General features: G+C 43.5%; 1 protein-coding gene across 4 annotated transcripts in view; it reads left to right on the top strand.

The window, feature by feature from the left end:
* Positions 1 to 2,027: 2,027 nt before the first annotated feature.
* CDKL4 (cyclin dependent kinase like 4) overlaps positions 2,028 to 14,766 on the top strand; it is a 51,037-nt gene continuing 38,298 nt past the window's right edge. For 2 of the 4 annotated variants that reach the window (XM_062210188.1, XM_062210185.1), the window contains exons 1-2: positions 3,346 to 3,420; positions 14,413 to 14,635. In XM_062210188.1, the coding sequence (XP_062066172.1) occupies positions 14,468 to 14,635 (168 nt within the window). In that variant the 5' untranslated portion in view covers positions 3,346 to 3,420; positions 14,413 to 14,467. Of the gene's footprint in view, positions 2,115 to 3,345; positions 3,421 to 11,323; positions 11,401 to 14,412; positions 14,636 to 14,766 lie in introns of those variants that run through there. The other 2 variants (XM_062210186.1, XM_062210187.1) reach the window with 2 other exon arrangements.

The raw sequence follows: 14,766 nt of genomic DNA, 5'->3' as shown, positions 1-14,766 counted from the left end.
TTACATATTGTCTGTGGCTGTTTTTGTGCTACAGTGTTACAGTTGAGTGGTTTATAAAAAGTATGGCACTCAAAGCCTAGAATGTTTACTGACACTTTACAGAAAAAATGTGCCAACAACATGGATTAAAGAAAGGGAGAGGTTATGGAATGCAGTTATGGAGGTAAGAAATGGAAAAATTAAGTGGCAAGAACTGGATTAGAGGCCAAAAGAAACATTTCTACTACTACTTATGACACTATCACTTTGACCTTGGATAATTTGCTTTACTGTAGAGCAGTTTCTACATCTAAAATTGTGCAGATGTTAATAATCATTGCAATTAAGTACATTGTGAATAATCAGCATTTATAACTGATGGCTGTGCTTTAAAACAGCTTTACTAGTATAATGTTATTAATTTGATGCAAAACACAGGTTTTCAAGTAATCAGAATTCTGTTCTTGGCATTTATTGACAAGGTTTTCTTTTTTTTTTTTGACAGACAGAGTGGACAGTGAAAGAGAGACAGAGAGAAAGGTCTTCCTTTTGCCGTTGGTTCACCCTCCAATGGCCGCCGCGGTAGCACGCTGCGGCCGGCGCACCGCGCTGTTCCGATGGCAGGAGCCAGGTGCTTCTCCTGGTCTCCCATGGGGTGCAGAGCCCAAACACTTGGGCTATCCTCCACTGCACTCCCTGGCCACAGCAGAGAACTGGCCTGGAAGAGGGGCAACCGGGACAGGATCGGTGCCCCGATCGGGACTAGAACCCGGTGTGCCGGCGCCGCAAGGCGGAGGATTAGCCTGTTGAGCCATGGCGCCGGCCGACAAGGTTTTCGATCCTATTTCTGGCCTACTTTTTTTTGCCGGTTTCTAAGACATACATATAAGTAAAGGGTCAAATCTTAAAAAATTAAGCATTGCATTTAATTGTCAAGCAATTCAAAATATTTTCAGCAAATAAAGTATACAGCTGGTTGTGTACTACCCATGAGCTTTTAACAATATCCTTAGAATCATAATCTTTGAGATTGAAGCACAGTAATCTCTATTTTTATAAAGTTGTATGGATCATTCTGATGTGCATTCCGATGTGAAAACCACCAGTGGGATTAAATTTAAATCAGTGGTTTTGGGTATCACCTACTTAGAATCTTCTTTGATGCCAATTAAATACGCGAATTTCCAGGCTCCATCCAAGAACTTTTGTCTGTTGATCTTTATGTGCTTAAAAGGAAGAGAGCCACTCAAATATTGGGAACAGTCTCATCTTCATTGAAATGCAGGCTACGTCTCATTAGCTAATTGCATAGACACTGGTTTTGAGAAGCATAATGTCAATTGTTTGTAGGCCACTGGCATCATTCATCTTGCAAGTATGTCTCTGATTTCAGTAGAGACCAAGCAGAGGACAGATTAAGTCAGGTTTCACCTCTATTGGCAAAAAGGTGGAAATACGTACTGTGAAAAGTGAGTAAACACTAAGAATTTCCTTTAGTATGTTCACTGCATGTATCTGTGTGCCAGGTACAGTGCTGCATGCTTAAGTAGCCCCACGTAAGCCCCAGAACAGCCGGTGAGGTGGGTAATAACTCCATTTTACAGATGAAGAGACTGAGGCCCAAGACGGTAGCTGGTAAGTAGTAGAGCCAAGATTTGAACCCAGGCGCTTGGAATCAAAGTATATTGCGTTAACTACTATGTTAGACTGTTACTTAAAATGCATGCAGTATATTCTCTCCCCATTAAAATACATGCAAGCATTTTTCCCTCTGAAATAAGACACTCCAGGGTTTGAATTTCAAGTTTAATTTTCACCATTTCCTTGCAACGAGGAATATTAATTTACTTTCTTAATATTTTTGACCCTACCAAAAAGCATTTTTTTCTTATTCAGTGTTTTGTATAAGGACAAAAAGATTTACATAAAATTAAATTGACAATGCTTATTAAATCAGTGTAGTTGAAATTCATCACAACACTTTTTTTTTTTAAACTTTTATGAGACAGTTCCTTAACCAACATGTATTGATTGTTTACAGTGTATCCGGGCACTTTCCTGGCACTGGAGAAAAGAAGGAAAAGGCATAATTCCCAGCCAGTATTTATCCAGGGAGCACACTTGGATGAATAAAGGTAAATGGCAGTGAGTAGTATTAGAAAGTGATCTAAAGGCTGTGAGTAATTCTGCTTTGGAAAATCAAAGTCTTTATGTGGAAACGTGTATAAACCAGGTTGTTGATAGATGAAAACATATTTACCACAGGCAGATAGGAGGCTGTAGCCTAAACAAAAGCATATGCCAACATAACACACGTCCAAGAAACAGTGCCCTGGAATGCAGCGTGGCTTAGAAATGGCATGAAGCTAGAGTGCAAAGATGAGCCCGAATTTAAGAGCCTCCTTATGAGCAAAGTGGCTAGAAGTCAGCAGCTTCGAAAACTGCAGAGGTCAGGTACAACCCTGGGGATGAAAAATGGCGAGTAGGTCTCTTCATAAGCTGACTAGTTGTATACTGAACGGGAAGCTTTTCTGTGGCATAATGAAGGCAGAAGTCAAAGAAATGGGTGGGTGTAAGCTGATGAGTAGATTGGAGTTTGGTGGAAATGTTGGGTCTCAAAAAGAAATGATTGTTTCTAGTTTGATTTTTTTGCTAAACATGGGAGGAGATCTGAACATAGTTCTAAGGAAATGGAGAATTGATATGGACAAGAAAAAGGGAAGACACCTGTGAGGGAAGAAGAGCATCAAGCATTAAAGACATCCTAGGTCTGGCCAGTGTGGGGAGCTTTTTACTGAAACTAAGTGTGCGAGGGCTGGTTACCATACATTCAGCGTTTTTAAATGAGCACTGGGGACAAAAAGGGTAAGCTTTGGCAAAAATTCTCCTTCCTGAGGGTAATACCTCTATCTCCATATAGCACTCAACATTAGTTGTTTGCTTGAGTTTCTTCCCTACTGAGTGGCAAACCTGTGCCCTATTCTGAGTCACTCCCAGAGTGCGATGCTTGCTGAAAAGCTAACTGCTTGTCACGGAAAGGCTACTGGGACACTACGGCGACCCCGAGAGGGCCTCTGCCCTCACCGAGAAGTCTGCCTAGCCAGTCTGCGCTTCATCCCCGCGCTCTTGTTGCCCTCGGCGTTCGGGAGAAAGGAATCAGAGTTTCCCGTGCGCCGCCCTCGCGCACCCCTGCTGCGCCCTCACCCAGACCTCGGGCTCTGCCGAGCGCTCGCCCACCCAGGTGCGGAACCCGCCGCCGCCCCGGGGAACCCGCTCCGGAAGCCGCCGCCCCGCGGGGCCCGAGCGTCCCGGTTGCCCCGGAGACGCCGCGGCGCCTCGGCTCGCTGGGGAGTTGCTGCGCCGCCGGCCGCCTGCTCACAGCGACCCGCGCGGGCTGCGGCTGCCCGGGCTGGCGGAGACCGCGTCGCCCCTGCCGGCGCCGTAAGTGCGGCTGGCCGTGGGGCCGGAGGGGTCGGCGTGGGGTGGAGGCTCCCGGCTGAGGGAACCCCAGTAACCCCCGAGAGAAGAGGAGCGCCCGGAAGGGGGAAAGGGAGGAGGCGAGGGGCCGGAGGGGCCGGAGGGGCCGGAGGGGCCGGAGGGGCCGGGCTGCGGGGCGGACGCGGAGGCGCCGAGTGGGCAGCCCGGGGCGCCCACGTGTGGCCGGGAAGGGGTGCGTTTGCCTTGGGAATTCAGTATTTGGTGCTGAACTCAGAATGCTTTAACAGCCCGTCTTCCTGACCAGTTTTTATTAAACATAAATGCGTTAGGTTTCCTTGGAAACCGAACAGCGTAGCAGGCTGTACGTCTTGGCCTGTGGAATCCCAGACGGGTCGGGCCTGGTCTGGAAAATCTCCCCTTTCCCCTCATTCCTAGAACGTAATGGATGAAGAAATCTGTGGGTTTTTCCGCTGTCTGTCCCGCGCCCGGCTTCTCCCCGTTTGCTTTGCTTTCTTGCTCTATTCCTTAGGCTTATGTGAGCCCCGGGGACTTGATTTGTGATACAGTCATGGAAAACAACCCATCCCCTGGTGTGTTCTGTTTCTGTGTGCATCATATTGCAAATCCTTGTGACTAAGAAAATTAAATAGAAAATCCCCCAAGGAATTTAATGATCCATTCAAGTGTCTTTCTGTAGTCACTATGCCTGACTTCGCTTTTTTTCCATAGAATTTTGTTGAGAATCGAATATTTTGTAAAATTCTTGAGAGGCCCTGTAGCCAGCAGGCAGATGGCCGCAATGTGGAGGCCACTGACGCCTGAGAAATATTTCTACCGGTTGGACCCCTGCCGATAGCCATATCCACGGTTTCCTCTTTATCCCCTGCCCCAGTCCTGTTTTATACGCCTCCTATGGCCAAGTACTACACAAAATGTACTTAATGCCTTTGCTTTAAAAAGTCATTTTACATCAATGGGAAGTTTAGAAAATAAAACGACAAAAGAACTTCAGCAGAAGTGCAGGTACCAGACAGCGGGCTCACAATGCCAGCCAGGTCTGATAAACAACATTGAAACAAAAGGGTAGGGGGAGTTGTTACCACAGCCCGCGGCCAGGGAAAGGGCCTGGCTTTGGGGACTGGGGAAGACTCTGCAGGAAAAAAAAAAAAACATTTTGAATTGAGTTGAGCTAAAAAAAAAAAATAGAACTCAAGGTCAGACATTCCAGACTTAGAGACTTGAAAGTGTTTGGGGGAGGAATCTGAGAAGCAAGGTTGGAAAAATAAGTTGAGGGTCAAGATGTAAAGATATACGTGAACTTCATTCAGTGGCATTTGAGGCGTAAGACGTTTTTGAGAAAGGGCAATATCCAATTGTGTTGATGTTTGAGAAAGATTTTTTGGTTTAGTGAAAGTAGGTGTAAAGAAGCAAAATGAGTTGAAATGCTTTACAATAGCTTTATGTTGATTTAAGAATTTCAAACTTGCAAGAACAATATAATGAACTCCCATATATCTCAATCATTAGTTATTTACATCTTGCTCCATTTACTTTACATTTCCTCTCTGCTTCTTTGTCCATACCTGTACTAAGTATTCTGTGCCATTTGAGAGAGAATTGTCGGCATCTTATTGCTTCGCCGTTAAATACTTCACTGTATATTTCCTAAGAACTGGGACATTTTCTTTCATAATTACAGGACAAATTACCAAAACCAGGAATATAATATCTCACCCACAGTCAGTATTTAGATTTTGCCAATTATTCCAACATATTCTTTACCGTTATCTTCCCCAACTTCCTGCCCCTCCTCCAACCCACTCCCCACCCCACTCCCATTTCGGGATCCAGTTCAGAATCTCATTGCATTTGGTGTTCATGTTTCCTAGTCTCCTTCAGTTTGGAATAGTGCTTTGACCTTTGTCTTTCGTGACCTTAACATTTTTTAATGAATGTAGGTCAGTTATTTATAGAATGCCCTTCAGTTTGGCTGTGTCTGCTGTTTCCTCATAATTAGATCTGGGTTTTACACTTTGGTCGCACATTTGCTTTTTCTAGAAATTTCGTGACACTGGAATTGTACAGTATGTGGGTTTTTATGTCTGACTTCCTTCATTTAGAGTATTTCTTTTAATACTCATCCACATTATACCGTGTAACGAGAGTTTATTCCTTTTATTACTAAATAATAGTATTTCATTGCATGGATGGTTGCACATTTTATGTATCCAATCATCAATTGATGAGCAAATGAATTGTTTTCAGTTTGAGGCTCTTACAAATAATAGTATTATGAACATTTGCCTCTATTTACTTATGAATACATTTTAAAATTTTTTTCTGACTAAAGACTGAGAAGTAGAACTGTTGTTTATATTGATGTTTAACTTTTGAGACTCTGCCAAACTGTTTTTGAGTGGGGCTTTGCCATTTGCATTCCTACTCACCCTGTGTGAGTGTTGTAGCTTGGATGCATCCTTATTGGAATTTGTCAGTCCCTTGGATTTGAGCCGCTCTAGTGGGTGCAGAGTGGTGTCATATTGTACTTTAATTTACACTTCTCTAATAACACCCTCTCATGTGCTTATATTAGGCATTTGTGTATCTTCTTTGGTAAAATGTCTGTTCAAATCTTTTCCATTTTTAAATTGTGCTTCGCTTTCTGTTGTGAGTGTGCTTTATGTATTCTGGGTACAATTTCTTTATCAGACGCATGACTTGCTAATATTTTTCTTCAGTCTGTGACTTTTCATTTTCTTGATGGGGCATCTTACTTGAAGAGCAAAAGATTTTAACTTTGAGGAATTTCATTTTATCGATTTTTTATTTTATGGCTCATGCCTTTGGTGTCACATCTAAAACACCTTTTCCTAACTGAAGGTCACAAAGATTTTTCTTCTATTTTTTCTTCAATAAGTCGTGTAGTTTTAGCTCTTAAGTTTTGGTCTGTCATCCATTTTGAGTTAATTTTGACATACTGTGTGAGATAAGTAGATGTCTACATTTTGCTGTTTCTTCATTTGTCCTATTGAAAAGACTGATTGCCCCTCACTGAACTGCTTTTGCAGCTATGGGTTGAATGGTTGTCCCCTGCAAAACCCATGCTGAAATGCAATTTCCAGTGTGGCAGTGTTGGGAGGTAAAACTTTTTGGAAGTGATTAGCCATGAGGGCTCTGGCTTAGTGATTAGCCGTGTGGCTGGCTAATTACTGAGGAATTGATCATTGAGGAATCATTGAGGCTAATCATTGAGGAAGTGATTAGCCATGTGACTCTGACCCACAAGCCTGGGATGGGTACTATTATAAAACAGGGGCTTTGGTCCCTCTTGCTCTCTTGCCTGCCACCTTCTGCCATGTGATGACGTTGCAAGAAGGCCTGCACCAGGTACTGGCACCTTCATATTGGACTTGCCAGCTTCCAGAACTGGGAGCGAATGAATTCCTGTTCATTAGAAGTCACCCGGTCTCAGCTATTCTGTTATAGCAGCACAGAACAGACTAAGACTACCATAAGTAAAAGGGTTTCTTTCTTAGCGCATTATTATGTTCCGTTGGCATACTCATATACATCTGCATTATGCCAGTATCATACTTTCTTATTTTACTAACTTTAGTAATTTAAGTTAGGGAGTATACTTCCAAGTTTGTTCTTTCTCAGAAGTTGTTTTGACTACTCAGAATTCCGTGCATTTCCATATAAATCTTGGGTTCATCTTATCAATTCCTACCCCTAAATAAAGCCTGTTGGGCTTTTCATAAGGATGAATCTAATCTATAGATGCATTTTTGGAGAACTGACATCTTGAGTTTTCCAATCCATGAATATGGTACTTTTCTCCTTTTCTCTTCTTTAATTTCTCTCAGTGATGTTTTGTAATGCTCAACATCCAAGCCTTAGCTTATTAAATCTATTCCATTCTTTTTTATGTTATCATGAATAGAATTGTTTTCTTTCAGTTTTTAAAATGCTTTTTTTTTTTTCATCATATTTGAGAGGCTGCTCAGCTCCCTATCCACCTCCCTGCTAATGCTCCTGGGAAGGCAGTGGAAAATGGCCCAAATACTTGGGCCCCTACACCCACATGGGAGACCTGGTTCCTGGTTTGGAACCAACCTTGCTCTAGCCATGGTGGCCATTTTGGGAATAAACCAGGGGATAGAAGATCTCTCTCTCTCTCTCTCTCTCTGTAACTCTGCCTCTCAAATAAATAAATCTTTTAAAAAGAAAAAAAAAAGGAAAAAACCCTGGGTCCAGCATTGTGTGTAATGGATTAAGCTGCCACCTTCAGTGCTGGCACCTCATAACCACATTGGTTTGAGTCCCAGATCCCAGCTGCCCCACTTCCAATCCTGCTCCCCACCAGTGCGCCTGGGAAAGCAGCAGCAATTGTCCCAAGTGCATGAGCCCTTGCACCCACATGAGAGACCCAGAGGAGGCTTTGGCTTCTCTGTGATTCTGTGTTTCAAATAAAAAAAAAAAATTGACAATGTCAGCAGTGTGGAGTGGAGAGTTAAGCTGCCGCCTGTGACTCCGGTAGCCTATAGAGGTGCCAGTTCAAGTCCCAGCTGCTCCACTTCCTGTCAAGCTCCCTGCTGCCTGGGAAAAGCAGCAGAGGATTGCCCAAGTGCTTGGGTCCCTACACCCACGTAGGAGACCCAGAAAAAGCTCCCGATTCCTGACTTTAGCCTGGCACAGCCCTGGCCATTGCAGCCATCTGTGGAATGAACCAGTGGAAGGAAGATCTCTCTCTGTCTCTCCTTCTCTCTAACTCTGACTTTCAAATAAATAAATAAATCTTTTTAAAAAAATTTTAAAAGTTGAATCTTAAAAAAAAGAAAGAAAGAAAAAACCCTATACATGGAGCAGAATAAACGTAACACAAACTGATTTAAATTACTTTTTACATTCTTTTGGAGATATGAAAAGCCATTTTGAGTCAGAAATTAAAATATAAGACCAGAAATGAACAGAAAAATGTATAAATGATAGTTGACTGAGCTTAGGAAAGAATTAGAAAAGGGCCCAGCACTGTGGCACATCGGGTTAAAGCTCCAGCCTACAGCACCAACATCACATATGGGAGCCTGTTCGAGTCCCAGCTGCACCTCTTCCTATCCAGCTCTCTGCAGTGGCCTGGGAAAGCAGCAGAGGATGGCCCAAGTGCTTGGGCCCCTGCGCCCACATGGGAGACCCAGAAGAAGCTACTGGCTCCTGGCTTCAGATCAGCCCAGCTCTGGCCGTTGTGATCATTTGAGGGGTGAACCAGCGGAATGGAAGACCTGTCCCTTTGGCTCTACTTCTCTATGTAACTCTGTCAAATAAATAAAAATAATTGTTAAAAAAAAAAAAAAACTGGAAGAAAAAGACAGTCATCTCATAAATAAAGATTAGATTATAAGATGCTGATGGGAGAAAAGATTCAAGCTAAAATTTAATAAAGGCTTTTAAAGAAAGGCAAAATATCAGCCAAGAAAATAAAAATGAGGAAAAAATAAGAGTTTAGAGAGAAGGTGTTTGAAATGGAAGACAGACAAAAATGATCCAACATATGTATAACTGGAGTTACTGAAGAAGAAAACAAAACAATGAAATAGAACCAAGAGTTGAAGTTATAACCCAAGAAAATTTTCTGGAAATAAAGCAAGATCTAAATACTCTCACAGCCCCCAGGGAAAAAAAAAGCCTAAAAACATTAAGTGTAATAGAGTTAGAATGACAGAAGGCTTATCAAAATCAACATACATTGCAAAGTAAAAATGAAGCAGCATTTTGAAGAAATTTAAGAGAAAAAAGTGAGAACCAAAGATTTCACAGTCAAGCTATCCTCTGAGAATGGTTACAACATTCAAGAATCTCAGGAATGCTATATGGATGGATCCTTCTTGAATGTGTTGAAGAATGACCTTTACCCAACCAAAAATTTTGACTAGGAAAATTCCAGCATAACACCTTATGAGGAGCATTTAATTTATTTAAAGACTAAAACAAAAGTAGGGGCAAGGGTGGAAGAGTAATATATAAATGTTATAAATTCTAGCAATGTAGTAAGTAATGCAACTGAAACTGTTGTAAAACTATCCTAAAACCATAGTGGAAAAAAGCAGAGACGATTTATTGAAAATTCAATAGACAACAGATGGGAGTCAAAGATACCATTAAAAAACTGGCAAACAAAAAGGCCAAAGAAGAAAACAGGAACTACGAGCATTTTTTTTTTTTTTTTTTTTTTTTTTACAGGCAGAGTGGACAGTGAGAGAGAGAGAGACTGAGAGAAAGGTCTTCCTTTTTGCCATTGGTTCACCCTCCAATGGCCGCCGTGGCCAGCGTGCTGCGGCCTGCGCACCGCGCTGATCCAAAGGCAGGAGCCAGGTGCTTCTCCTGGTCTCCCATGCGGGTGCAGGGCCCAAGCACTTGGGCCATCCTCCACTGCACTCCCTGGCCACAGCAGAGAGCTGGCCTGGAAGAGGGGCAACCAGGACAGAATCCGGCACCCTGACCGGGACTAGAACCCGGTGTACCGGTGCCGCAAAGCAGAGGATTAGCCTTTATTTTTTTTTTTTAATTTATTTATTTAGGTTTTTTTTTTTGATAGGTAGAGTGGACAGTGAGAGAGAGACAGAGAGAAAGGTCTTCCTTTGCCGTTGGTTCACCCTCCAATGGCCGCCGCTGCTGGTGCACTGCGGCTGGCGCACCGTGCTGATCCAAAGGCAGGAGCCAGGTGCTTCTCCTGGTCTCCCATGGAGTGCAGGGCCCAAGCACTTGGGCCATCCTCCACTGCCTTCCCGGGCCATAGCAGAGAGCTGGCCTGGAAGAGGGGCAACCGGGACAGAATCTGGCGCCCTGACCAGGATTAGAACCTGGTGTGCCAGCGCCACAAGGCAGAGGATTAGCCTATTGAGCTGCAGTGCCGGGTGAGCATTTTTAAAAGTACAATAAACTATTTAAACAAAAACACAAGTTTTCCCAAATATCAAAATAAATTTTAAAACAAAAAACAAATATGGGGCTGGCATTGTGGCACAGTGGGTTAAACCACTGCTTTTGACACTGGCCATGTCAGAATGCCCTTTAGAGTCCTGGCTGCTCTGCTTTCAATGCAGCTTCTGCTTGTGCACATGGTGTGGTAGCAGATGGTGGCCCAAGTCCTTGGGCCTCTAACCCCATGTGGGCACCAGGATGGGCTTCCTGCCTCCTGGCTTCAGCTGGCCTGGACCTGGCTATGTGGCCATTTGGGGAGTGTACTAACAGGTGGAAGATCTGTCTCTGTCCCTCTCTTTTTGTCACTCTACCTTTCAAATAAATCTTTTTCTGTTTGTTAGAAAATACAACACTCAACAGAAGGAAACACATATCAATTATATCATAAAACAATATGATAGAGACCAATACTGCCATATCAATAAATATGAATGGCCTTGACTCATTTATTTGTTTATTTGTTATAGTGATTCTCCTTTTTTTAAAGAAAGATTTATTTATTTGAAAGTCAGAGTTAAAGAGAGGTAGAGACTGAGAGACAGAGTTCCTCCTCCTGCTGGTTCACTCCTCAAATGGCCGCAATGGCCAGAGCAAGGCTGGTCCGAAACCAGGAGCTGGAGCTGCTTCCAGGCCTCCCACACAGGGGCAGGGGCCCCAGCACTTGAGCCATCCTCCACTGTTTTCCCAGGCACATTAGCAGGGAGCTGGATTGGAAGTGAGGCAGCCAGGACTCGAGCCAGTGCCCATATGGGATGCCAGCACTGCAGGTGGCAGTTTTACCTGTTATGCCACAGCACCGGCCTGTAGAGTTTCCTGAGTTACCCACTCTGTGTCTCTTGACAGGGCATCTAGGTGTAGTGTGGATTGTGTATCTGAGCTTGGGATGGGGTAGAGGCCCAGAAAGAAGAGAAGGCATTCGTTCTAGGACATCCCTGTGTGAGATGATTCTGTGCGTTCCTGTGGAGTGTCATCGTGTGGTCTGCCAGTGGATCTGGGGTTCAGGTAAGAAGGAAGGAATTCCCACTGATGATAACTCGGGGGCAGGCCTGGTGAGCTGCAGCTGGAACCACAGCTCCTCTGAGGTGGTTCTGCCTCGCTCTGGTTCCTGCGTGCACACTCAGCCTCGTTGTCCATGAGGATCTGAGGGCCTTGCAAACAGATAATATTGTGAGGTTACCAGGGACTGTTTCCTGGAGGTTTGTTTTATTGTATTCAGTAGTTTGGGTGACATAACTAAGAGATCAAAACAGTAGTCTGAGGAATCAGTCAGTGTTGAACTTGTTGGGAAAAAAGGAAAAGCATAGCTCAGTATCAAACCAAATACCTAGAATGAAATAAGAGAATAACTCATGATTAAAGATCCATAGTTCGGGGCCGGCACTGTGGTGCGGCAGGTTAAGCTGCCATCTCCAGCTGCAGCATCCCAGTTCAAGTTCCAGCTGCTCCACTTCTGATCCAGTTCCCTGCTGATGTGCCTGGGAAAGCAGTGGAGGATGGCTCAAGTGCTTTGGCCCCTCCACCTGCATGGGAGACCCAAAAGAAGCTCCTGGCTCCTGGCTTCAGTCTGGCGCAACCCCAGCCATTGCAGCCATTTGGGGAGTGAACCAGCAGATGAAAGATTCTCTCTTCCTCCTCCCTTTCTCCCTCTCTCCCTCTCCCTTTCCCTCTCCCTGTAATTCTTTCAAAATAAATAGAAATTCATAGTTCACCTCTTACTCATATTCATATTTCCTCCAGGAGCTATAACGCTTACCAAGTGTGTTAAATTCACAGGGCTGTGCAGCCTCCTGGTTTCTCCTCTCCTCTTTCCAGCCACCTATTTGTAGGCTTATGAAAGGCAAACGTTTGCATGCTTTTATCTCAGTCTCTTTCAGAGAATAATAACCAGGTTAAAATACATTAACAGAGTCTGTGTTGGATTTTCCATGTGTTACTGGAGTGTGTGTGCTTCAGTATGTCCCTTTAGTAAGAGACACGGAGTCAGGCCTTGTTGATCAACCACTTTGTACACCCATAGGCTATATTGGAAGCACCTGATTTGAGTCCGGGCTACTCTGTGCTTCTGATTCAGCTTCTTGCTAATGCTGTGAGGGCAGCAGGTGATGGCTCAAGCGCTCGGGTTCCTGCCGTCCATGGGGGAGACCCAGTTGGAGTTCTGGACTCCTGACTTTGGCCTGACCTCGTCCTGGCTGTTGCGGCCATCTGAGGAGTTAAACAGCAGATGGAGGGTATCTTGCTCTATCTCTTGCTTTCTGCCGTTTGCTCTCTCTCTGTTTTCTGCCTTTCAAATAAATACTTTTTTTAAAAGATAGGCAATAGGATCCACTAAATAAAAAAAGTGTAAAATAGTAAGTTAGTACTTTGAAAAAAGTGGTCAACTCTTTAACTTGATGTTTTAGTAATAAAATACCTGGATAAAATAGGTCTTTGAGTTGTGTATTCTTGTGAATTAACCAAGAGGAAAGAGTGTAGTGATTAAAATTGGTCTTTGGGGGACAGGCATTTGGCCTAGTGGCTAAGGAGCCCTGGATTCGAAACCTGATTCCAGCTTCCTGCTAATGTAAACCCTGGGAGAAGGCAGTGAAGTAATTGGATTCCTGCCACCCAGGAGGAAGCCTGGATCCAGTTCTTTGCTTCAGGCCAGGCCTAGCACCAGCCCAGCCCCAACTGTCCCAAGCATCTGGGGAGTGAACCAGTGTATGAGAGTTCTGTCCCTCTCCCCCTCTCCTGCTCCCTCCCTCCCTCCACGTCTGAAATAAAATCTAATTTTTTTAATTGTCATTTTTGGAACCCAACTCCCTGGGTTCTAATTCCATACTGGATTCAGTGTTCCTCGGTCTTCTCATCTGTATACTTGGGTAGAAATATCATCTGCTTCATAGAGTATTTGTGCAGGTTGTAAGTAATTTGCATAGAACAGTGTTACTGTGTTACTAATTCATTTCATTACATTGACGTTATTCATCATTTGAAATGTAATACAGCCGGCGCCGTGGCTTAACAGGCTAATCCTCTGCCTTGCGGCGCCGGCACACCGGGTTCTAGTCCCGGTTGGGGCGCCGGATTCTATCCCGGTTGCCCCTCTTCCAGGCCAGCTCTCTGCTGTGGCCCGGGAAGGCAGTGGAGGATGGCCCAAGTGCTTGGGCCCTGCACCCGCATGGGAGACCAGGAGAAGCACCTGGCTCCTGGCTTCGGATCAGCACGATGCGCCGGCCGCAGCGGCCATTGGAGGGTGAACCAACAGCAAAAAGGAAGACCCTTCTCTCTGTCTCTCTCTCACTGTCCACTCTGCCTGTCAAAAAAATAATAATAATAAATTTAAAAAAAAAGGAAAAGAAATGTAATACAGTTACCGAAAATTCACATATGGGTGATGCAGGACAGAAAAGTCAACCCAGTATATACATATAAATCAACATGGACATGGATTTATCTATGAATATGTAAATTTGTATATAAATATATAGATATATGTTTATTGCTTAGAGCATTAAATGTAGACCTAAGAGGATTTTGTTGTTACTGTTTTTAAAAGCTGTGTTGTTCAACAGTCGACGTTTTATCTTTCTTCTCTCCACCAGGCAGAAGTAGAGTACTTTGTTCCCTATCTTGTTCCACAGCTCTTCCTAACCATTGTGGTAGTCACGTGAATTAGGAGGGAAAAGATAACACCATATTCAAGACTACGAAATGTTCCTTCAGCTGGATTGTACAGCATCATATTTCAATTATTTACTTGGAGATGATGAAAACAGTACATTGGATAAGATCCCTTTCCATAAATATTTTTAATTCAACTGAAGAAAACACAGACCCATTAACAGAAATAACATGTGAAACCTGGAAAAAATCCGTAGGACTGAACCAAACAAAAATAACATCCAATATTTTTAAGTGGATTTAAAATTAGTTGATGGGAATAAACCTTTGACATCCTGGGTAAACTGGGATTATATAGACTATGAGAACAATGTCCTTTACACTTGAATAAGGTGAGTCAATCTTATTTTCCAGGTGCGACATAACAGTGCAAGTCAATCCATAAGTAATTTAAGTCACTTCAACTATAATGGAAAAGTACGAAAAATTAGCGAAGATTGGAGAAGGATCCTATGGGGTTGTATTCAAATGTAGAAATAAATCTTCCGGACAGATAGTTGCAATTAAAAAATTTGTGGAATCTGAAGATGATCCTGTTGTGAAGAAAATCGCGCTAAGAGAAATTCGTATGTTGAAAGTGAGTTAACATTCTCTATTTATCCATAATGAGGCATTGGGTGAAATATATGTGTTAAAATTACTAAGAATTATCAGGAATGCACGTTTTTTCCATTGGACTCAAATTCCCTGGTGTCAGCGACCTTGGGA

Source organism: Lepus europaeus, chromosome 13 (assembly GCF_033115175.1).
Source record: "Lepus europaeus isolate LE1 chromosome 13, mLepTim1.pri, whole genome shotgun sequence".
Classification (NCBI taxonomy): Eukaryota; Metazoa; Chordata; class Mammalia; order Lagomorpha; family Leporidae; genus Lepus; species Lepus europaeus.
This window is presented reverse-complemented; position numbering and strand designations above follow the sequence as displayed.